This window comes from Corythoichthys intestinalis, chromosome 18, assembly GCF_030265065.1.
Source record: "Corythoichthys intestinalis isolate RoL2023-P3 chromosome 18, ASM3026506v1, whole genome shotgun sequence".
Lineage (NCBI taxonomy): Eukaryota > Metazoa > Chordata > Actinopteri > Syngnathiformes > Syngnathidae > Corythoichthys > Corythoichthys intestinalis.
In genome coordinates, this window is record NC_080412.1 from 33,001,068 (window position 1) to 33,023,907 (window position 22,840).

The window sequence follows — 22,840 nt, forward strand, 5'->3', positions numbered from 1 at the left end:
GTGGGTTAAACAGGAATTGCAAATATATTTGTGTACAGTAATATTAAAATGGATTTAAAAAGGTATAGTGTTAAACACTCTTTTGTCAAGAACAAACACAAATGAGCATTCTACAGCAAATAAAATCTGTGGAAATTAATACAATGTGAGTATTCAAATGTTTTGCCAAAAATATGCCTCTAAACCAGGGGTGCCCAATCCTGGTCCTCGAGAGCCCCTATCCAGCTTGTTTTCCATGTCTCCCTCCTCTAACACACCTGAATCAACTAATCAGGATCGTTATCAGGCTGCTGCAGAGCTTGCTGATGAGCTGATGATACAAGCTGGATAGGGGCTCTCGAGGACCGGGATTGGGCACCCACTCCTGCTCTAAAGGTCCGAAGCACATCCTGCTTGTCCCTAATTAAAGTAGAATGGTGCTCAAGCCAAGTATCTTCGGAAACAGCCTATGCACGCTAGGTATTTGGTCAAAAGTTGTGTTGAAATGTTATTTTTGGGCCCACCTGGCGTTGTGGATTTGTGGTGGTGCTAAATTCTCACATTTCACAGCAGTACTGTAAAGGGATTATATTAGGCTTTAGCTCACATGGCCAGTTAGTCCATTGAAGGAGGTCATGAGGAAGTAAAAGCTCTAAATTATACAAAGCTTGTGACTTTCTGATAGTCCACAGCTGACCTTGTGCTCATGGAATAAATTGGACAGGGCATCCATGTAAAGTTTATGATAATGGTCGACCTCCTCCTCTGTAGGTGTAATACGCTGAGGTACAGAAATGGGACTTCCCACTGGAAAGAAGGACAAGTGTTAGAATAAACTGGGTTCAGCGCGTGAAGATAACCTATTGGATAACTCACCCACTGTGGTGATGGGAGTCTTGGAGGGCAAAATTGCCCAGCGCTCACCTAGGAACAGGCAAGGGGCGAAACCCATGATCCTTTTAAACAGGTCCTGTAACCTTCGACCCAATGAGCCCTCTGAGAATGTGACTTGCTGGAAGAGCTCTGTTTCCCCGAAGGAGTAAACAGGCACCAAGTCGGCCCTGAGGAGGGGATTCAGCAAGATTTTACAAGCTACCCGCAAGTGAGTACTCACATTACCAGTGTGGTGTTTTTTTTTTTTTTTTTCCTTACCCATACTCTAGCGCAAGTCTGACAAAGCCTTTTCTTTGCTTGACTAGAACTGTTTGAACTCCTGGATGGGAGGCCAGAGACTCTGCAGCGCCCCCTATCACAATCACCACAGCATTTCCTGTACCACTTTTTGACAGAAGGTGGCTAAGACTGGCTTTGCTGACTGGACACAGGCCTGTTCAAATAAAGTAAGTCCATACAGTATATTCATCATCATCAGACATGTTAAAATCATTTTTGTCACTGGTCTTTATATATGGTTTGGTACGGAGGCCCATCATGTCTACTAGTTAGGGCAGCTGCTTTTATTTGACTAATCGATTATGAATCGACAACTATTTTAATAAGAGAGTCATCATTTAAAGACATCGTTGACCTATTTCTTCCCCAGCCTTTTGAGAGCAAGTATTTACAATATCAAAATTTTTTATTCAAAAAACAGTACTTTTTTATCATGATAATTACAAAAGGAAAAAACGGGAAAACAGGAAATATTCTCTGCTTGTAAAATTGTTATACATGTATTTTTTTGTATTTCTCTTTAGGATACATTTAAAAAAAAAGGGGGGGGGGTAAATATTCTCTATTTTTGTGTTTAATTCATTTTCCCTGCTGCTTGCCCTCATGAAAGTCTTAGGGGCGCTGGAGCTAACTATTGGAAGGAGTCTGGGAACACCCTGAAATGGTTGCTAGTTAATTAAAAATTACAAAAAAAAAATAGAAAAATGGTCAATATTAGCTTTCTAGTTTATTTGTTTTATTCAAATAAAAATGCTATAATTTCTGTAGCCAGAAACATGAAATCAATACACATGATTTCTTTTCGTGGGCTGCACAAAATGAGTTGGCAGCTGTGATATACGCCATTTAGTTCTATTCATAAAGCTTCTAACAACATCAGTTATATTAACTCATTCACTGCCAGCCCAGGCCTAAGTACCGTATTGGCCCGAATATAAGAGGGTGTTTTTTGCATTGAAATAAGACTGAAAAAGTGGGAGTCGTCTTATATTCGAGGTCTAGACGTTATACCCATTCACGACGCTAGATGGCGCCAGATATCATTGAAGTGAAGGCTGAACGTGAGGATTAATGTTCTGTCATGACAGATCTCAGCTACTCTCAAGTTTAACCAGTTTGCATTATTTTATTGCAATGTTTTTCCTTATTCAGATTTGTTTCAAGACTACAGCTACAGTTAGACCTCACTTTGGTGGTTAATGCAGTTATTGCAATTTTGTTGTTTTATCACAATAGATTGGTTTATTTACATTTCAAAAACCAGAAACCATTCATTTACGAATGTGATTGCACTTTAGTTTACATATTTAAATGTTCAGATATTAAGATTTGAAGGAGGCAAAATAACATGTGTTTTCTCTCAAATATATTGTTATAATCATTTGTTTCAGATGTACTGTAATTTTTGTATAAAAACTAATTTGGTGTTCAAAAAGTCTTTTTTTCAAACTTGAGTCTTGGAAAAACAGGGGGTCATCTTATAATCAGGGCCAATCAGAAACAATATAACAGCATAACCTACATGTACACTTTTTGCTGGGGACGGGACATTAATTAATAACTTCTATTAATAACTTCTCTCCAAGTAGCTTCCGACTCGAGTTTTGCCGGTTAGCAAGTTCACAGTTTAATGTTATGATTTCTGTAATTTTTGGACTATAAGCCGCTACTTTTTTCCTCATTTTGAATCCTGTGGTTTCTAGTCCAGTGCGGCTTATTTGTTGATTTATTTGGGTTAATAGGTAACGCTTTATTTGACAGTGGTGTCATCAGACTTTCATAATGCCATCATAATTATAACATGACACTACACTATTAGGGTCACTACTGAATGTTTATGACTGTTGTCATAAGCATTCAGTGTCATTCAGCAAATTATGTCACTAACTCAATTTATGTTCAGCTCGGATCTTTTGCATCCATTTAAAAGTGAGATAATTTGTCAAAGGATCACTAAATGACATCTGTTATAAGCATCCATTAATGCTCATGGCAGTGTCATTTCATAATTATGATTGTCTTATGATAGTCTTATGGCGCCTCCGTCAAATTAAGCATTACCAATTACCTTAACTAACAATTATTGAAACTGGAACAGTAACTAAAGAAATAACAGTATGAATTTTGATATTGACTTCTGTAGCGAGGCATGTTGGATGATAACAGTGTTGACAGCAGGTGGCAGCAGAGGTTGACACTCTCCCCCAAGGGAGCAGTGATGGCCAAATGAAGCTTCTTGAAGCAATGAAGCTTTGCAGCTAATTGGTTAAAAGCTTTGTAGTGGTTCATATGGTCTTCTGACAGTCTCTTTCCGCTGTCAGATAAATTGTTACCGGTTAATATATTTTGGTGTAAATATCCCATAATACAATGAGGATACCTGCAACGTGTAGTCCAGTGTGGCTTATCTATGAACACATGTCGTTGTCAAATTTGGTAGGTGGCGGCTTATCCTCAGGTGCGCCTATAGTCCGAAAATTACGGTACTCTGATGCAGGTCGGACTTTCAGTAGCAAAATAGTGGTGTGTTCCCCACCTCTACAACATTGACGTCTTTTTATATTAGTTACAGTGGCTGCTGCTGGCCGGGGAATTATGTAAATAAGGTTGCGTAAAAGTTGGTGGGGACAATTTGAGCATCCTGAAAAGTTGGTAGTGTTATGTCCCTACCGTCCCAATACAAACCTACACCCTTGAGTATATCCACAGAGTATGTGATGTGTTACTTTGTACAAGAACATCTATATAACTCATTCACAGTGATTGACAGCAATAGACATCAACTGTATTTTGACTGGGCTGATTGGCATTGAATATTCATGTTCCAGTGGCATTGACGGCGATAGATATCCAATCCATTTTGAGTTAAAGGGACTGGCAGCAAAATTGATTGGACGTTGATCGCTATCAATGGCAGCCAATGAGTTGAATTATGAAATAACATCAAATCTGTAAAACCCGTAGTAAAGTTGATCTATTTCCTTTGTGTTCCGTTGTGTTTGTGTGTTGTAAATGGTAATAAGCCAAAGTTACTGTGTGGTCAAACACAGCTCATTTTTAGTGCAACTCTGTATCATCTGTTGCTGTTGATAGCAGCCAATGAGTTAAAAACAACAATTGACGACAGTAATGGCAGCCAAAGAGTAAAGTACCTGCAGCCATGAGGTAATCCCTAAAGAGCGGAATCCGGAAGAGTCCAGCTAATATGGCCAGGGACACGTACATCCCAGGAAAAGCTTCGGAAAAGCCGCAGCACTCTATGTTGAAGCAGCCAAAGGCCCCAATACTCATTATACCGTGTGGGTGACAGCCGAGGATGTAGTTTTTCCTTGGATTCAGCTCTGCCGTCTTCACCAACTATACAAGACAATAAAGCCACAGGGTCACTACTCTTATTACTGATAAGTAATACACAGTCGCAAAAAGTTTAGGACAAGAAATTCCTAGGTGAAGCTAACCTCCTTGTGAGGAAGCGACACTATGTGCAAAAAGTACTGAAACATTGAACAGTTGGCCACATGCATTCAGAAGTTAAGAGGTCAGATAAAGTTTACCTGTAAAAGGTTTTAAAGCATTTTAGTTTCATCCTAAAATTTCACCCAAAAGCCCAATATCGCAGACTTTGTGAGTTGAGGATGAGTGAATGAAAGGCAACATGTACAATAAAAGATGCAAAGGGGATTTTACCTTAATAGGAAAATAGTCTCTGTAGTGTTCCCAAACCTTCCATCTCCTCACAGATGGCTTTCTCCTGCCTCCTGATGGACAATGATTTATTATTGAAGTGTTCTATTTGGATGAAATAAAATAACACCGCTATCAGAGTTGCCCTTTACAAGGATTTAAAAAAATTGATCAACCTGGTGCAGTTTTAAGACTAAAATGAAATTATTGACTCTGTATGAAGTCTTTAAAATGAGCCATTTCGACTATTTGCTTTTTAGGTGATATCATAGCAATATCATTTGCTCTTTAGTAGGCCTGCTCAATATATTGTTTGAACATCGCCATCGCAATGTGCGCATGCACAATAGCCGCTTTGCTGGGACTATTTTTTGTTGTTGTTTTTTATGTAACTGTTTTTCTTCATAAAAGCAGCAATTGTGCAGAGACAAGGCTTCATCATACCAATCTTCATCATTCACAGATAAACCCCCTTAGCCTGTATTAATTAGTATTGTATGAATACTAGGGTCGTCCCGATCGCATATTTTTGCACTCGAGTCACCCGATTTTGAGTCTGCCGATACTGAGTCCCGAGCCGATACCGAAAAAAGTTTTTTTGCTTTGACGCTCACGCTGCAGAGAACAGCCCAGCCTCTCACTTACACAATGAGTTGCCACAGCACACTTCAGACTGTGTACCATTCTTAAAGATGATTAACACATTAGTGCCTTTGATCGTAGAGCAATCGAGGTGTCTATGGCAGGGGTGCCCAATGCCGCTCCTCGAGAGCCCCTCTCAGCTTGTTTTCCGTGTCTCCCTCCTTTAACATACCTGAATCAAATGATCAGCTCATCAACAAGCTCTGCAGCAGCCTGATAACGATCCTGATTAGTTGATTCAGGTGTGTTAGAGGAGGGAGACATGGAAAACAAGCTGGATAGGGGCTCTCAAGGACTGGGATTGGACACCCCTGGTCTATGGCTAGATCAAAGCGACAAACCTGTCAACCATCGTTAACTCTAAGTAACAAACGCTAGCTGCACTGGTGACCAAGAAAAAGTTTGGTCGCACTGCTTAGTAGGGAAGGTGAGAGGTTTTACGAGCATGAAGCAGAAAAACAGAAACCCAGATTCTTTTCACCCGATTCCGATCCTCTGAGAAATAGAAGGATCTGCCCAATTTCTCATAATGTAATCAGATCGGGACATCTGCAATAGATACAATGTAATCATAGTGAGTCAACCAAAGTCTTAGCAAACAGAGCTATTCAAGTCATCAAGTTAAATTTTTTTTTGTTTTAATATCGCAAACTCCCGAAAAATTCGCATTGTCAGTTTTTTTCCAATATCGTTCAGCCCCACTCTATAATTAGTACAAGTAGTCAACGGGTTACGATTGTTTGTTCTGCCTATCAAACCCTGTGCATCTCTGGTCAGTGGGCGGGGCTCAGCTGGCCCTGACGTGCTTCTTCTCGGCATGATGATTTGATGATCCGTCTCAGGTTGACCTTTTTGATTGACAGTGAAATAAGAAGGGGGTGTGTTCCAATTATATAGCGATCACACTCCTCAGCCTCCCCGGTAAGGTCTATTCAGGGGTGCTGGTGAGGAGGGTCCGTCAGGAAGTCAAATCTCTGATTCAGGAGGCGCAGTGTGGTTTTCGTCCTAGCCTTGGAACAGTGGACCAGCTCGACACCCTCTGCAGGATCCTCGAGGGTGCGTAAGAGTTTGCTCAACCAGTCTACACGTGTTTTGTGGTTTTGGAGAATGCGTTCGACCGTGTGCCTCAGGGGAGTCCTGTTGGGGGTGGTCCGGGAGTACAGGGTACCAAGCTCCTTGGTAAGGGCTGTTCGGTCCCTGTTCGTCTGGTGTCAAATTTTGGTCGGCAGTGCCGGCAGTAAGTCCAATTTGTTCCCAGTCTGGGTTGGACCCACGCCAAGGCTGCCCTTTGTCACCGATTCTTTTCATAATTATTATGGACAGAATTTCTAAGCGCAGTTGAAGCGTTGAGGGTGTCCGGTTTGGTGGCCTCAGCATTGCGTCTCTGCTTTTTGCAGATGATGTGGTGCTATTGGCTTCATCAAGCCATGACCCCCAACTCACTGGAGCGGTTCGCAGCTGAGTGTGAAGCGGTTGGGATGAAGAGCAGCACCTCCAAATCTGAGACCATGGTCCTCAGCCGGAAAAGGGTGGCGTTCCCTGTCCGGGTCGGTATTGTTCATGAGTGAGGGCAGGAGGGAGCGGGAGATTGACAGGCAGATCAGTGCAGCGTCTGCAGTTGTGTGGACTCTGCACCGGTCTGAAGTGGAGAAGGAGCTGAGCCGAAAGGCAAAACTCTCGATTTACCAGTCGAGCTAGTAGAGCTGCGTTCCTACCCTCACCTATGGTCACAAGCTGTGGGTCATGACCGAAAGAACAAGATCCCGGATACAAGTGGCTGAAATGAGTTTCCTCCGCAGGGTATCCGGGCTCTCCCTTGGAGATAGGGTGAGAAGCTCGGCCATCCGGCAGGGACTCTGTGTCGAGCCACTACTCCTCCATGTTGGGAGGAGCCAGTTGAGGTGGCTCGGGCATCTGGTTCGGATGCCTCTTATACCCCTTTCCCACTGGCCAAAAAACCCGTGTCAACCCGCTAACAATCGGCTTTTGGTGGCAGTGGGAAAGGTGCAGCGACCCATTTCAATCAACCCGTCAAGCGACCCGCGTTAAAATCACCTCGGCTCTGATCGCCATGCAGTGTGAAAGCAAAACCCCGGGTCAACAGTCAACACTCTAATCTACGTGGTGACGTAGGCTAGTACGTGATGCGTCATAACAAAAACCAAAAACCATGTGCCCTAGCCCAGATCCACATACGGCGAACAGCCCGTGTAGCAGCGTTAGCAATAGCCATAACAGATGTAACAGAGGCTCTTCTCCTCCTTCTGTGACATACACGACTCCTTTCAATTTCAAACCAAAATTTACGTCGCCTACGTTGCCTCAGCACAAGCACAGTGTTGATCCTTTGCTGCATTTCGACCATTTTGCGGGCAGTAAAAAGCATGAACACAGAGAACACAAACGGAAAGGAGGCTTCCATGTTGCTTTGCATTGTTAACTTCCTTGAACTGAATGAATTCGGTCGCACTTGTCGAAGTGCATCTCAGCGTGGTGACGTCACGCACCTTATGCACGACTGAGGAGGGGTGGGGGTTAGACGGGTGGAAAAAAAAAAAGACGGCTTTTTTCGACAATGGGAAAGGTGCCAAATGCCAATTGCTAGTGGGATGCATCGGCTTGGAAAAACGCGCGTTGACCCACTAGTTTCAGTGGTAAAGGGGTACTAGACTCCTCCCTGGAGAGGTGTTCTGGGCACATCCCACTGGCGGGAGGCCCCGGGACGACCCAGGACACGCTGGAGAGACTGTCTCTCTGCTGGCCTGAGAACGCCTTGGGATCCCGCCAGAAGAGCTGGTTGAAGTGGCTGGGGAGAGGGAAGTCCGGGCTTCCCTGTTAAAGCTGCTGCGGCCGCGACCCGGCCCTGGAGTAAGCGGCCGATGATGGATGGATGGATGGATGGATGGAATGAGCAAATCTGCGACCTTTTTCAATTTTCATTCCATTGTTCTGAATAGAACCATGACTTTCCTAATCATCCTAATGACACTTTCTTTGATAAAAACGACAAGTGAAAAACATTGTATTTCAGGTTTTTTTTTCGTCTGGTTTTGTTGCTGCTTGCGTTTGGAGACTGACTTCTGTCCCTCTAGTTTTTTCCCTACCAAGCAGCTGGTGCCGCTGAGCCCCTCCGCCATCATAAGGCACTCACAGGCGGACATATTTTGTGTGTCCCTCCTTGAGAGACCAGAATCCACCACTGTATTAGCAGCAAGTCTCACTTCCTATCTCTCACAAATAGCAGTATTTGTGCATCACTAACAATGTTTTTCACTGTGACCTTTTACCTTTCTCGGGTGTCTCCCAGTCAATCACTAGCCATATGAAGTACAGAGTGGGAAGCAGCCACATTGATGTAAACATGAGAGCCACCATTAACACCATGCAGGTCACCCCTGAAGACATGTAAGACGAAGTTTAGAAGTAGTGCGGAAGTATAAATAGTGCGAGGAGATGAAGAGAACCTACCCAGGAGGAGAAAAGTCAGTACCCATTGGAGAACACTCAAGTCCTCTAAAAAGTCCTTCCTTGGAGTTTTTGTCCTCATACTGTTCCTGTCGCTGTAATGTTTAAAATTATTTATTAACCCTCCTGTTATGTTGAGGGGTCAAATTGACCTGTTTAAATTTCAACACATCTTTTAAAGGGATTTTGCTATTTATAATGTTTTTTTTTTCATTGGGATGTTTGTCTATTTTAAGTAGTTTAATTTTTATTTATACAACATTTTAACACATTTTGCGGTGAAATCATTTAGTTTGGTTATTTTATATTAGGTTATTTAGTCATAGAGGCATAGACTTCACTATCAGTTGGCAGGGCCCGGGGCCAATCTGAAGGGGAACTATTTTCAAAAACTTAAAATTCAAAATTTTCAAAACCAACTCAATAGCGACCTAAAACCAAAACGGGCACCTCCATTAGGCATATATGAGTCTCCATGAGTGGGAACATAAACAAATTCAAAATTTTTCCCTAATAAAAATCCAGATTATTTTTTTTATACGAGTATAACAAATCTTAAAATGGCAAAAAAAAAATTCTCAAATTTTACGCTAGATGCACAAAAGTCACCAAATGCAGAGATAATCACCTAAATTTTTAGGCTCAAGAGCGAAATTTAACATATCATACAAGTTTTTGCCCATATTAGCAACCTAAGTTTTAAAAAATTTAGTGCAAGTTTTGAACAGCTAATAAATCACTCAATTTTCACATCAGAATCTTAATACTTGAGGAAAGCATGCAGAATCGTCTTAATTTTACTCAACAAAAGCAAAATTTTGATTTTTCTATATACAATCACAATTTATTTAGGTTAAATTCCGCTATTGTGTAGTTACAAAGTCCAACATAGCGGCCGTCACAAAACAAAGACCTTTAAAGTTGAAAATTCTTGTAAATAAATGCTTACATCGTGGAATTTATATAGATATGAACATAAAAGTCTAGATTATTGGTTAAAAGCAAAAAATGGGCAGTTATCGTTCATTTTACGTAAATATTTAAAACAAAAGTTATGATATTGTGTAATCCAACATGGCGGCCGTCATGAAACGAAGAGCTTTTAAGTTGAAAACTCTTGTAAATTAATGCTTAAATAGGGGAATTTTTATAGATATGAATGTAAAACAGTTTAGATTTTTGGCTAAAAGCAAAAAACAGGCAGTTATCATTCATTTTATGTAAATATTTCAAGCCAAAATTGCACTAATTTTATCCATTGATTTTTTTTTTTTTTCTTTTTTTTTTTTTTTTTTTTTTTCCCCCCCTCCCGCAATGTTTCAAAGTGCATGCATGGTGCTATTTAATATAATAATTATCTCGAATCCTAGACCAAATCACCCTTGGGACACTCCTGCCTGCTTTTGTGCCGTAAAACCTTCGTCCTATTTTCACCTAAATCCAGCGTTAGAACGCAATGTGTGTTTCAAGTTTATCACAGTGAAAGCCAACTCAATGTTCTGCCTGGGTCGGCCCCTTACGGGAAGGCGTGGTGCAATGAGACTGCCTGATAAAATAAAGATTAAATAAAAATGTAAAAAATAAAAATGTCTGCGGAGCTGTCTTGTCAACTGATGGTGGAGTCTATGATAGAGGTCAGATTGACCCATTTTTTTGTTTTAAAAAAAAAAAAAAAAAAAAAAAAAAAAAGGTATTTTGGGATTAAATGTTTTGCTGGGTTTAATGAGGGTTAGTGGCTCATGCTTACAATTAGTTTAAAGTTTAAAAATCGAGTTTCTGACACGTTTAACTCTCATTGCCATTGACAGTAACAGACGTCCGATCCATTTTGACCGGGAGGGGTGAATAAACGCTTAATTTTATTTTTAAATAATTTTTGGGCACTTGCACATTCCTGGGGCAAAGTGCCCTCACAAAAACCTCTGGTAACAGGAGGATTAAATTTTAACTGATGTGTAATTATTTAAAATAACAAAAGATTAACAATAGAATATACTAATGAATGAACAAATGTTTTTAAAAGGAAAACAACTTTTTGTTACTCTGGCCATCCTACTAACATGCATTCAAAAAGTACATAACGTTGTGTGTGACTTCAAATGAAGTTGCTATACGCTAAAGAGGAAAGTAGCTTATGACACGTGACCGCTTCAGTATTAAGTGCTTTTTTTTTTGTAAGAAAAATGCAGCAGTATAAACTGACTTTCTGGTAAAGCAGCTCATGGGAAAAAAGCAGAAAAGAGCATTTATAACTCACGGCAAAGCGCATGAATCCAAATAGTTTTCCATGAATCTTTAAGTGACAATCGGGCAAGTAAACAATGAACTTTACCTGATAACTTCTTGTATTTCAGAGGATGTCAATTGAGCAGTGCAGCAAAATCTGGTGTTGCACTGCGCACTTTGACCGGATCGTGGAAATGCTTCTGATAACAAATCCCGTCCTTCCTGCAATACTTTGGCACTTGTGCATTGGGTGTATGAGATAAAAGCTTGCAAAGTTTTCACATCGTATGTTGTTGTCTAGTCATCATCTTTTCCTTTAGAGAGGCGCCAAGATTTCATGGTCGAGTCGCTGTCATTAAAGTCGGTTCGTTCGGTGGTCATGATCTAACTTCAAGCCTGCTCCTGAAATATTTCTGCAAAGGTTACTCTAAATAAGACTTTCTTTATTTCTGCGCTTCACTTCCTCAATGACAAATGCTTCTACTGTTACCAGAATAAGGTCCTTATTTGTCTTTGACCACTACGAGCAATAGGAGTAAGTCTTGTTTCTCTTGCTTGAGGGAGTGATCCCATGTCAAATGCTGCTCTTCTACTTTTATTGGGGGGGAAAAAATGCTGTAAAAATGTGACTGTCAGGAGTGCTCTGTTGCATTCTTTAAGAGTGTGAAGCATTTGCAAAAATATAGCAGCAATGCTGTTTTCACCAACGATAACGGAAATATTTCATCGACGAACAATTTTTTGACGAGACAATAACGAGCTGAAACGTATCTTGGGAGACTAAAACATGAGACAAATGTCAGTTTTTTCACTGATGAGCCGAAAACGAGACGAAAATGTGCCATAGTTTCCGTCACATGTTCACAATGGGTAACATTTTAATTTGTAGTTAGCAGAGGTGGTTCCATGTACAGGTTACATGTACCGTATTTTTAGGACTATAAGTCGCACCTGAGTATAAGTTGCACCAGCCAAAAAATGCGCAATTCAAAGGAAAAAACATATATAAGTGGCACTGGAGTATAAGTCGCATTTTTTGGGGGGAAATTTATTTGATAGAATCTAGCACCAAGAACAGACAATTCATCTTGAAAGACAATTTAAAATACAATAGAGAACAACATGCTGAATAGGTGTCCGGTATGCTACCATTACATGACGCTAGAAGTTGGATCGGGCCTAAAAAAAATCCAGCCTGACCCGCCCGCGGGTATTAAAGCCTGAGCCCGATCAATTAACTTAATTTGCTTGCCCGAGCCCGAAAAACCCCAAATTTTATGTTTTATTTGTAGGCATGAGCCCAAAAAAACAAACAACTAAATTTTGTTTTATTTGTAAGGACTTAGGAGAAGGAGGAAATGCGAGGATGCGATGCGTGGTTGCGTTTTGTGTGACCACATTTGTGATGATGCCTGTGCATATATGCATAATGATAACAAATTAAAGCCTGTCTTTTGTTACGAATTCTCCCAGTTAAACAAGACTGTAAGATGGATACTCAATAAACATTTCTATCTTTTATATTTGTGTGTCCTAACAGGCGGATAGTGGATTTGACATTTATTTTAATCTCTTTGAGTTGGCAGAAAAAAAACAAGTTTTCTCGATGTTTAAATCGTCTACATATTTTTATGATCATTATAGATGCATTTACACAACGAAATAACGCTGAAAAAGATTGTTAAATATATTTCTTATATGAGACCAAAGCGCCACATTCGTTTACATTCAGCGAAGCTGACACGTTTCTATACAGCATCTTCAACAATCAATTTGAATCTTTTCCATACCCCACTCCTACCACAGTTGTTTGCTTTTCAATTCCCCTGTTTTTAGTTATTCACTCCTAGCTGCTCCATATCGAAAAGGAAATACCAGGATGCGAAATCGCGGAGGGCGCCAGGGCGGGAGGGGAACATTGAAAAGAGAGTGGGGCCACGCCGTTCATGTATGCAGGCATGCACAGCGCCTTCTCTGTTTTATCCAAATTATTTCTTTTATTTAACATCCATACAACGTTTTAGTATAAATAAATGAATACATATTTATTTTTTTTTAAAAGTTAGCTAGAGAGAAGCCCGACCCGACCGTAAATAATCACACATAAGTCGCTCCAGAGTATAAGACGCACCCTCTGCCAAACTGAAAATAAAAAACTGCGACTTTTTAGTCCGAAAAATACGGTACTCTGTTACATAAGTAACTTTTTGGGAAAAATGTACTTCTAAGATTCGTTTTACTAAGCCATACTTTTCACTTTTACTTGAGTAGATTTGTGAAGGAAAAAAACGCTACTCTTACTCCGCTACACTAGTCGTTACATTTTTCCTCTTTATCCTACGTATTAGATTAATTTTTCTCCCAGTGATGCCAAGAGTAGCTCTACCAATTTCACCAACAAGGCGTCGCAACTAGGGCTAGAGCTATCAATTATTTTAGTAGTTGATTAATCGATGAACTAGTTAGTTCGAATATTCAAGTAATCGGATCAGGAACATGAAAAATTACAATAACTGAGCTGAGCCTCAAACAGCATTAAAAAAATAAAAATAAAAATGAGGATCTATGTACAACAAAAGAACAGTTGGCTAACATATATAGCAAAAGTCCGCTAGCTTAAATGCTATACAATGCTAACTTTTTTTTTTTTTTTTTTTTTTTTTTTACAATACTCTTAACAAATGGTTCAGACATATTCCCACAAAAAACGGCAAATTATGCCTATAAAACAAAATTATGAATGAATAAAAAACATTAGCTCAAACAAAACAAAAACTTACGTTGGTCTTAACAGGAAGCAGTTGGATTCAGCCATGTGAAATGAGGCATATCAGATGGCATTGCATCCACCCTAATCAATAAAACTAAATTCAAACACTTTCAAAATAAACCATTACAACGCCACTTTAATTAAACAAATACTCGAAGCAATAAAATTTAATTCGAATGTTTTTTCTAATCGAACACTCGAGTTAATCGTTGCAGCACTAGTCACAACAATAACCACATGACTCCTCTACACCAATCTGATGCAAGCTTGCCGTTCTATGATTACACCAGCCTGTTCAATCATGTGGCATCTGCCGTAGTATATGAAGTATTTGACATAGAGCACTGCCCTCAACATGACTCGAAAGCGCGGATTTAAACCTCTCTCCCAGTTTTTATTTGGCACCGAATTACCATGGAAAACCGAAGATATGATCCTTTTAATTTCATGATACTATGAGGAACTATTCAAACTAGGAACTATTTTCTCCACCAGTGGGCACTCATGCTGTTTGGACGAATAATGCTTAATTTCTGTCTTTTATTTCTCTCGCTGGATTTAATTTTTTTTTTTTTTTGTTGGTATTTCTGTAATGGAGTATTGTACATTATCTTTATAACAACAGTAGATAAATTTGTTCTGAGGAAAAAAAACATGCCATTGTTTGAAAAAAACAAACTCAAACATCATAAACAGTTACTCACAATGTTGTATTACTTGAGTATTCTTTTCACTGGATACTTTTTTTTTTTTTTTTACTTGTACTTGAGTACAGTTTTGGATGACTACTTCTACTTTCACATGAGTAAAATTATTTTGAAACCTACTCTTGAGTACAATTTTTGGCTACTCTACCCACCTAGCTAGCCAGCTAGTAGTTAGCCAGCATCGTTGCAGTGTCACTCATGTGAAATGCCACGCCCCTCCAACTCACCAGTGTCCTCTCCAGTCTTGCTTGTTTTGAGACACATTAAGATTTATTGCCTTTAAGGTCTGTACTGAGTGATCATCACACATGAAATGTAACTTGTAGCGTTAGAATAGCATTCATGGTCACGTTAGCATTAGGCTAATGCTAACAGCGAGCGTCCTTTTAAACTCTAGGACCACTTTTTTTTTTTACGTACAGTTTGTGGCGGCCAGGTTGGTATAATTTAGGGCTGCAGCTATTGATTATTTTAGTTGTCGATTAATCGATGAACTAGTTAGTTCGAATAATCAAGTAATCGGATAAGGAATATAAAAAATTAAAATACCTGAGCTGAGCCTCAAACGGTATTAAAAAAAAAAAACAAGAAAATGAGGATTATGTACTACAAAAGAATATTTGGCCAACTTACATAGCAAAAGGCCGCTATCTTAAATGCTATAAAACACTTTTTTTTTTTTTTTAACAACGTTCTTAACAAGTAGTTCAGACATATTCCCACAAAAAACGGCTAAATATACCCATAAACTACATTACGAATGCATTAAAAAAATATTAGCTCAAACAAAAACTTGGCTTTTGTTGGTCTTAACAAGGAGCACCTGGATTCTGTCACGTCAAATGAGGCAGACTAGGGGGCAGTGTATCCAGCCAAATCAATAAAACTAAATGCAAACACTTTCATAACAAACCATTAGAATGCCACTTTAATTAAACGAATACTCGAAGCAGAAAAATTTGATTTTAATATTTTTTTTCTAATTGAATACTCGAGTTAATCGATTAATCGTTGCAGCACTAGTATAATTAATTGAATATAATGTACTGTTTTCCTGCTGAGTGTGTATTATCACCAAGTTGGCAGTGTCCTTGTAGACGTTAAAATATGTGCTCATCCGTCAATGTTCATCCTAAATTGTCGGAAACGTTCATTTACTTATTATTAACTTATTTTTGGACTAAACAAACATTTTGACTGAACGCTGACTAAAACTGGACAAAATTAGTGAGTTTTTGTCAACAAAAACTAGACCAAGACACATTTTGAAATGACTAAAATATGACTAAGACTAAGACGAAAATTAAAAGGGCTGCCAAAAACAACACTGTGTAGTAGGGATGTCAAGTTAACTTACTGGTTGATATTGATAGCGATAGACGTCTATTGAGTTAATAAAGCTTTCGACTGTGGGACCCCAATTTCAGGACCATGGACAGTCCTCTTATCCCCAACTCACACACACTCCCTAGCTTTACCTCACTGAAATACAGTCATCGTCGAGTTATTAATCCTTTTGCTGCTGTGTAAACACCTGTGCGGGCGGATGGTAGGCGTGAAGGAGCTTTTAACATCACTTCTCATAGGAGCCTTGGGCGGATTTGCCATCTGCCAACACAGTAATGGACGTTGGAAATGATGAGCCCTTCTCCTGATCTTTGCACAGTAGTTTTACTTCTAGAACTGCTTTCTCGCCCGAAGTTAAACACTTAATATTGAGCGACCATGATGAAATATGTTGCAGTGGCTTGTAGGAAGTGAAAAATATCTACAGTGCTTCAGGTCACAATTAAGGGATTTTACAGGGGCATTACCAGAATGGAAGCTGAATTTTTATACATTTTGTTTTACATCCTTTTTTGTAAGCTGACAATACATTCTTGTATGTTTGTAGGTGAAGTTTGACACTTTATGGACTTTGAGCTTTTTGCAGAAGGTCCAAAGATCTTGGTGATACACAATGAGTCAAGGTCCAAATCTGATTTGTAGTGTGCTGTCCTCACCTGTTGGTCATAAAATGCATAAACTGGTTAGCTGGGATAGGCCCCAGTACCCTGGTGACCCTTGTGAGGGTAAGCGGCACGCATGATGAATGAATAAACAAATATAATAAAATACAGTGGTATCTCTACAAATGGAATTTTCAGGTTTCGACACAACTTAATCAGAAAATATTGCCTCTTGTGACGAAAGAAATTTCAGAATACGAGAGGCAAATATACAGTGTGGGCTGCTATACTCGCAGCTCCAACATTTTACTGAACGTAAAATACTTATACCTTTTCTGCCATTGGGTATTGCGTGGCATTTTTCTGGCATCCAAATGACTAAGAGGGACCTCTACTGTATGTGTGTATCCCAGCGTCCTCTTCATTCGCAATGAGAAGTTCTGTCAGCTTTACATGAGTTTATCAACTTTTATTCTTTTTTCTTTTTCTTTTTTCTTTTTTAAATGTGCTCAACTCTTATTTTATGTTATGTAATATAATTGTAACCTGTATTTGTTACATGTTTCGATGCATTTTAATGCTTTATTTAATAAGAACAAATAGGAATATTATAGTGGAATAATCTGACGCATTGTGTTAACAACTTTCACACTCAAAACAAAATTATTTGACTAAATTTAAGAAAAATAATCTGAGAGGTTATAAATTTGTAGTGTACAATGATGATTAATAGGTTATTAATATTATTAACTACCTTAAATGCTGGCAGGTGTGTGTTGACAGTGATTTAACATGAGTCTGAATATGTTATTATTTATAAGAGAGAGTGCACACTTGTGCATCTAGTGATTTTGCTAGGCCCACAGCAGAAAAAAAAGTAAGTTCATATCTTTTTCCATTTAGAAATCAGCATTAGAAAATGGCTTAGTTTGAGCAATTTTCCAATTTCTGATGAAAAAAAAATTGAGCTTTTTGTGAAAGCATATATTTCAAACATACGTTTGCTTCAGTTACATCCGAAATATCTGAATGTTTTCCTTTTACAAAATCACATAAACAACAAGACAAATAGAGCTTTTGATAGCAAACTAACAATTTATTTACACATAACTGAGAGATGACGCTGTTGTGGCCGCGACAGCCGGTTAAACTTTACCCTCATTGCCGCCTGTCTCATAAAGATGGATTTTTTTGAGTTTCTGCGGGGTCTGCTCGGCGAGCAGCACGGACTCAGCGGCACCGTCCGCTGCACTGGTGGTCCCGGTCGTTCTGCTCGGTCGTGCATCGCCTGGCATCCCGGGTGTCCTCTAGGTTGTTCTCCATTTGGTCGTCTTCCGCCGGCCGTTCATTGCCGTTGAATCGGGTTGCGGGTCTTACCAAATGCGCTACTGCCATCCAGTGGCCAGTTTTTTTTCCTTTAGAATGGATTTTCAGCTTTGTGCTTTGGAGCTAAATTGAATCAGTACCCAGAGATGTCTCTTGTAAAAAAAAAAAAAAAAAAAAAAAAAAAAAAAAAAAGTAAAAGACGTATAAATACGTCTTTGGGACACTGAAACAATTAAAAATTGAATGTATTTATACGTTTTTGGGAGCAAATGAGTTAATCTGGGTGAAAAAAAGTGAAAAACATGTCTTATATGTATCTCTTTCTAATGCTAAATCTGAATGAATATATTGAACACACACAAAAACACTTTTTTTTTTTTTTTATGGGTGGAGGGTGTTACTTCGCGGTTTTTCACTTATCTTAGTGGGTTCTGGTCCTCAATTACCGCGAAAAACGAGGGATCACTGTACAATATTTCATTTTTTAAACCTCCCCTTTAAAGATGTGTTTCTACTAATGGAAAAAAAGCTACATCTTTCTATGTATTGTAAAGACCTGGCCTTTGAGGCGTGTCTAGACTTTTCTACCCGTTGTTTGATTAAAAATCTATCTCTTGTATCGGATTTCTCAGGTATACCAAATGCTGTGGCATCTCAGTGCATTTCTCTAGTAGGCTTCAGGGGGCGTGTCCTCCCCTACACGAGCCATGTGACTCCAGTATGCCTTTCTATATTATCTATATTTAATGCAGGTTTAACACTAATCCTAAAATCGGCCCTTATTTTCACTTTGGAAAAATCACAGTAATTTTAACAGCGTGAAAGGACATAAAAAATACAATCCTATTGACTATGAATGTTGTCTCCATGATAACATTTGAGCGATGGCTGCTAAGCCCCTAACAACTGGCGAGTGAGCTCTTATGATGATGACGACAATGATGATGATGATGTGAATATATCGAGCACAGCAAGGATGCCCAACATGTGAACCAACACTGACATCGACGCATTTCCCCCCCGTTTTGACTCCCCCCCCCCCCTTCTCTTCTTCATAGCCCGCAAACCATGTTTTTTCCCCTCAAACACAGAAGGACGAGCGCGCGTGTGTGTTTTTGCACAGGATCTTCCCCCCCCACCTCTCCCTCCAACGTCGCATTGAATTGCACGATGCTTCCCAATCAGGAGGCTGCGCCGAGCCGCGCTGTTTATCCTAAAAAAATGGAAGAGCTCCCACGTCAAAGGAAAGGCGTCAATCGGGAGATATACTTCTAAATCATCGATTTTTGAGCCCTGCCTCGGTTGACACATCTGGGGCGGGATTTTTTTTTTATCCCCCCTTCCGAAATTCACGCCCTCTCAGCGGTGCCTTAGCAGGACAGCTGTGTCATCAACAACCGGCGTGGTTTTGTTGTTGTCTCATCCGGCAACCGCTTGGCGGAAGGCCAGTCTGCTTCTGCGCCAGCCATCGGTTTTACCACCAAGGTAGGTCTCACCTTCAATCGTGGCATCTTATTTGCGCCATAAATCACTCACTTACGTGATGTCGTCGTCCAAAAATGCGCCCTATTCAACGGGATGTGCTGCGATGCGGGAAGCGCGTCGCAGCAGCGGCCCGACAAGTGCTTATTTGGATTTTTTCTCCTATTTAAAGATATATTATGAAAAAACATCGGCATGACAGCGAGCTAGCCCGCGTGCAGAAGACTCGTTATTCAACCTTGAAGCCCACCTAGTGGATATCGGGCCTTTATTATCATTATCACGACTATTTTATATTGTGCAGAACAGCATGCATATCTCTAACGGCGCGCACTTTAAAGAAGCGCAGTCGTGACCCCCACCCCCCCTCCTCCGCCCCCTTATGAATATTTCACCCCAAAACAAGCTCCTCAGTCAGCTGAGCGGTGATGCCCGATCGTGCACGCCGCCGCTTGGGACCGCGTGCGCGTGCTCGGCTCATTCTGCAAGGCCCGTGACGGAAAACATCTGCATGATAAAAGCATGGCAGGATATGGTTCTATGTATATGTGCATGCGTGTGGCCAGGCGTCACTGTATTTGCGCGTCTGGATGAGCAGAACATTTAAAGCCATGAGCAATGATTAATATCAAGGGCGTAGGTTTGGTCTCAACTAGGCATGTGCCGGTATGAGATTCTGACGGTATGACAACCTTAAGCCAAAATATCACGGTTTCACGGTATCACTGTGCAATTACAGCTCTAAAATGTGATACTGGGTTAACCCCCCCCCCTTTGAACTGGATTTTCATTTTCCAAAACATACTAGCAAATTGGAGCATACAGGGCCGGCCCAGGCCATTTGGGGGCCCTAAGCAAAATAATACAAAGGGGCCCATATTTTTGGCCCACCATTTCATCACAGTGTACTGTGAAACCCATACATACAATCCAACCCATACGTCCATATTTTGTATATTAATCAGATTTTTTTGCACTGCATACTTCAAACTTCTCACCCCAAATGATTGTCAGTACTTACAGTAGATAGCGCCAAACTTTTTTCTAAAAGAGGACAAAGAAGTTAAGGAAGAACTTTTATTTTTTCTAAGCTTGTAATCAAGTCTCAAAACTCACAAAAGTCAAAGAAAACTGTAGTAAACAAAATAGAACACAAATTAAACAATTGCCAGATTGGGGGCCCCCTGGTGGTCAGGGGCCCTAAGCTGCTGCATAGTCTGCGTATAGGCTGGGCCGGCCCTGGGAGCATATGTGCAGTGTTGTTAATCTTACTTTTAAAAATTAATTACAGTTACAAATGACTTCTCCCAAAAAGTAATTGTGTTACTCAGTTACCTGAATGTAAGAGTAATTCGTTACTTGAAAATTATCACCAGTTACTTTGCCATTTTTTTTTCCTCCAGCGCGGTCTTCGGGAAGCAATGAGGAACCGACTGAGAGTAAATATCATGTTCAGCTCATGCCACTAGATAAAAAACAATAATACCTGACTGCGGCCGCCAGCCGCTACAAACAATGCTCAGTTCCTAGTTGCTACAAACATAAGGCCACATAAAGCTATGGTAGATATCACATATATGTAGAACTACATGCAAAATGAGACGACGGCGGTGTTAGAACATGTATAGAAAACTACATGCGAAATGACAGACTTGCCGGCGTTAGTAAACGGCCGCCATCTTAAAGCAGTAGACTTCTCTGGAAGGCTCTGTTGTAGCGAACGTAATGAACTTTTTATCTAAAATACTCAGAAATTGGCAAAATCTTGATTTAAAACTGTTTCATCGATTTTATAATTGGAGGGTGCTCATTAGTTCAACCACAATCGACCAGTCAATCGCAACGCTAGTGTGGGTAACTTGCGCCAACACCCTAAGAAATAAAAAAAAAAAAAAAAAATCAATGTACGTAGTTAATTATGATTGTTGTGTGTATGTTGTGTTGTGTGAGCAACATAAGAGGTTAAGCAGCACCCATCTCTCTCTAAGCAGCTTCTTGCTCACGTTTTTCTGGTTCTATAATTTCCAGCAGAGTTCACCATATTTCTCACAGTTTAATTAACATTAACAGTACAAAAAAAACAGAAGGACATTTCTTTCTAAGCAGCTTCCTACACGAGTTTTTCAGGTTAGCAAGTTCACACAGTTTAAGTTTATGCGAACTCTGATGAAAGTCGGACTTTCAGTAGCAAAACCAGTGGTGTGTTTCCCACCTCCACAACATTGGCGTCTTTTTAAATTACTTACAGTGGCTGCTGCTGACCGAAAAAAACTTAATATATCCCTTTTTTTCGAAGTGGCTGCATGTTGTCGACATGTATTTCTGTCGGGTCTCTGTGAGTGTGAGCATGCATGTGTGTATGTCGGGGGTGGGTCAAGTCATCAGCCAATCAAATGTGCGTTTGAGGGGGGAAAAAATGGGCTGGCGCCTTTAGCAAGTGATAAGGGGTGAATGTAAGTTGAACATATTGAAAATAATTCTCTTAATAATGGCACCGTTAATTCTATCCTTACAACATATGGGAAGGCAATCCAAATTTCCTGTATTATACCTGTGTTATGTGTCTACTGTCCCTATGCAAACCTACGCCCTTGATTAATATGCAGCCTTATGCTTATGTTTGTTTCTGAAAATAGCACGTGGTGTGATTTGAGGATTAAGGTAAATGTGTGATTAACTCATTGGTTGCAATTGACAGCGATAGATGTCCAATCCGTTTGAACAGGGAGGAGTGGCAGCCAATAAATTAATGACTGCTTTTCCACGGTTCAGTTGACCAGCTCACTACAGGGTTAATAAAAAGTCCCCTCCTTTGCTGTAATTGCAGAGGATACATTAAGCTGCTTTTCACCTGAGCAGAAAAGACTTTCAATTTGTTGTATGCATTAGCAAATCACATTGGAATATGACAGCAGGGGAGTCTGGCATGTTGGATTCTTCACTCTCACTTTGACCTTGAGGCTGAATTTCAACTGCAAGTATAATTAGGCTCAGATAAACAGTGGTGTGCTCGTGTTTGCGCGTGCAGGTGTCGTCCATCATGGTATTAGAAGAGGGAGGGTTTGTCTTTTGGAGGGGGTCGTTGGGTTCGGGCTGTGCTCGCGCTCGCTTTTGGAGCTTTGAGGCAGAGGGAAGTCTGCACGGTTATCCCACGCTGAGCGTGCATCAATGAAGGCGGTAAAACTAAACGTTCGTCCTTGAGGATTTACCAAATGTAGACACTAAAAAGATGAAATACAGGGAAAAATTGAAGGTTTACCCAGTGGAAATAATGTGAATAACAAACTGTTAAATGTTTAGTGTTTAGTACGTTTGCCTTTTTGGCAGCCCTATTTCGTCTTAGTCTTTTGGACGAAAATACTTTTAGTCATTTCAAAATGTTTTCGTCTTCGTCTCGTTTTAGTGGACGAAATCTACGACAAATTTCGTCTAATTTT

General features: G+C 40.1%; 2 protein-coding genes across 7 annotated transcripts in view; one reads left to right on the top strand and one right to left on the bottom strand.

The window, feature by feature from the left end:
* The first annotated feature begins 311 nt into the window (after nucleotides 1-311).
* Nucleotides 312-22,840, top strand: part of LOC130906184 (neuronal tyrosine-phosphorylated phosphoinositide-3-kinase adapter 1) — a 112,890-nt gene continuing 90,361 nt past the window's right edge. For 3 of the 6 annotated variants that reach the window (XM_057820207.1, XM_057820210.1, XM_057820213.1), the window contains exon 1: nucleotides 18,343-19,406. The gene's annotated coding sequence lies outside the window, so the exon portion shown is untranslated. Of the gene's footprint in view, nucleotides 460-750; nucleotides 1,082-1,178; nucleotides 1,320-18,340; nucleotides 19,407-22,840 lie in introns of those variants that run through there. The other 3 variants (XM_057820208.1, XM_057820209.1, XM_057820212.1) reach the window with 3 other exon arrangements.
* Nucleotides 330-8,922, bottom strand: mogat3b (monoacylglycerol O-acyltransferase 3b). Its single transcript, XM_057820218.1, has 6 exons — nucleotides 8,766-8,922; nucleotides 4,840-4,910; nucleotides 4,305-4,509; nucleotides 1,132-1,306; nucleotides 856-1,040; nucleotides 330-786 (listed from the first exon to the last, which is right to left on the bottom strand). The coding sequence occupies exons 1-6, from the start codon at nucleotides 8,881-8,883 to the stop codon at nucleotides 632-634; spliced, it is 909 nt and encodes a 302-aa protein (XP_057676201.1). The 5' UTR covers nucleotides 8,884-8,922; the 3' UTR covers nucleotides 330-631.

Bases quoted from the DNA above. Each gene is read 5' to 3' on its own strand.
- mogat3b (XM_057820218.1), bottom strand. From the start codon at position 8,883: ATGTCTTCAGGGGTGACCTGCATGGTGTTAATGGTGGCTCTCATGTTT. The intron at 4,911-8,765 runs GTAAAAGGTCAC...ATTGTCCATCAG, and splicing joins CTGGGAGACACCCGAGAAAG to GAGGCAGGAGAAAGCCATCT. The intron at 1,041-1,131 runs GTAAGGAAAAAA...TCCCCTCCTCAG, and splicing joins AGACTTGCGCTAGAGTATGG to GGCCGACTTGGTGCCTGTTT.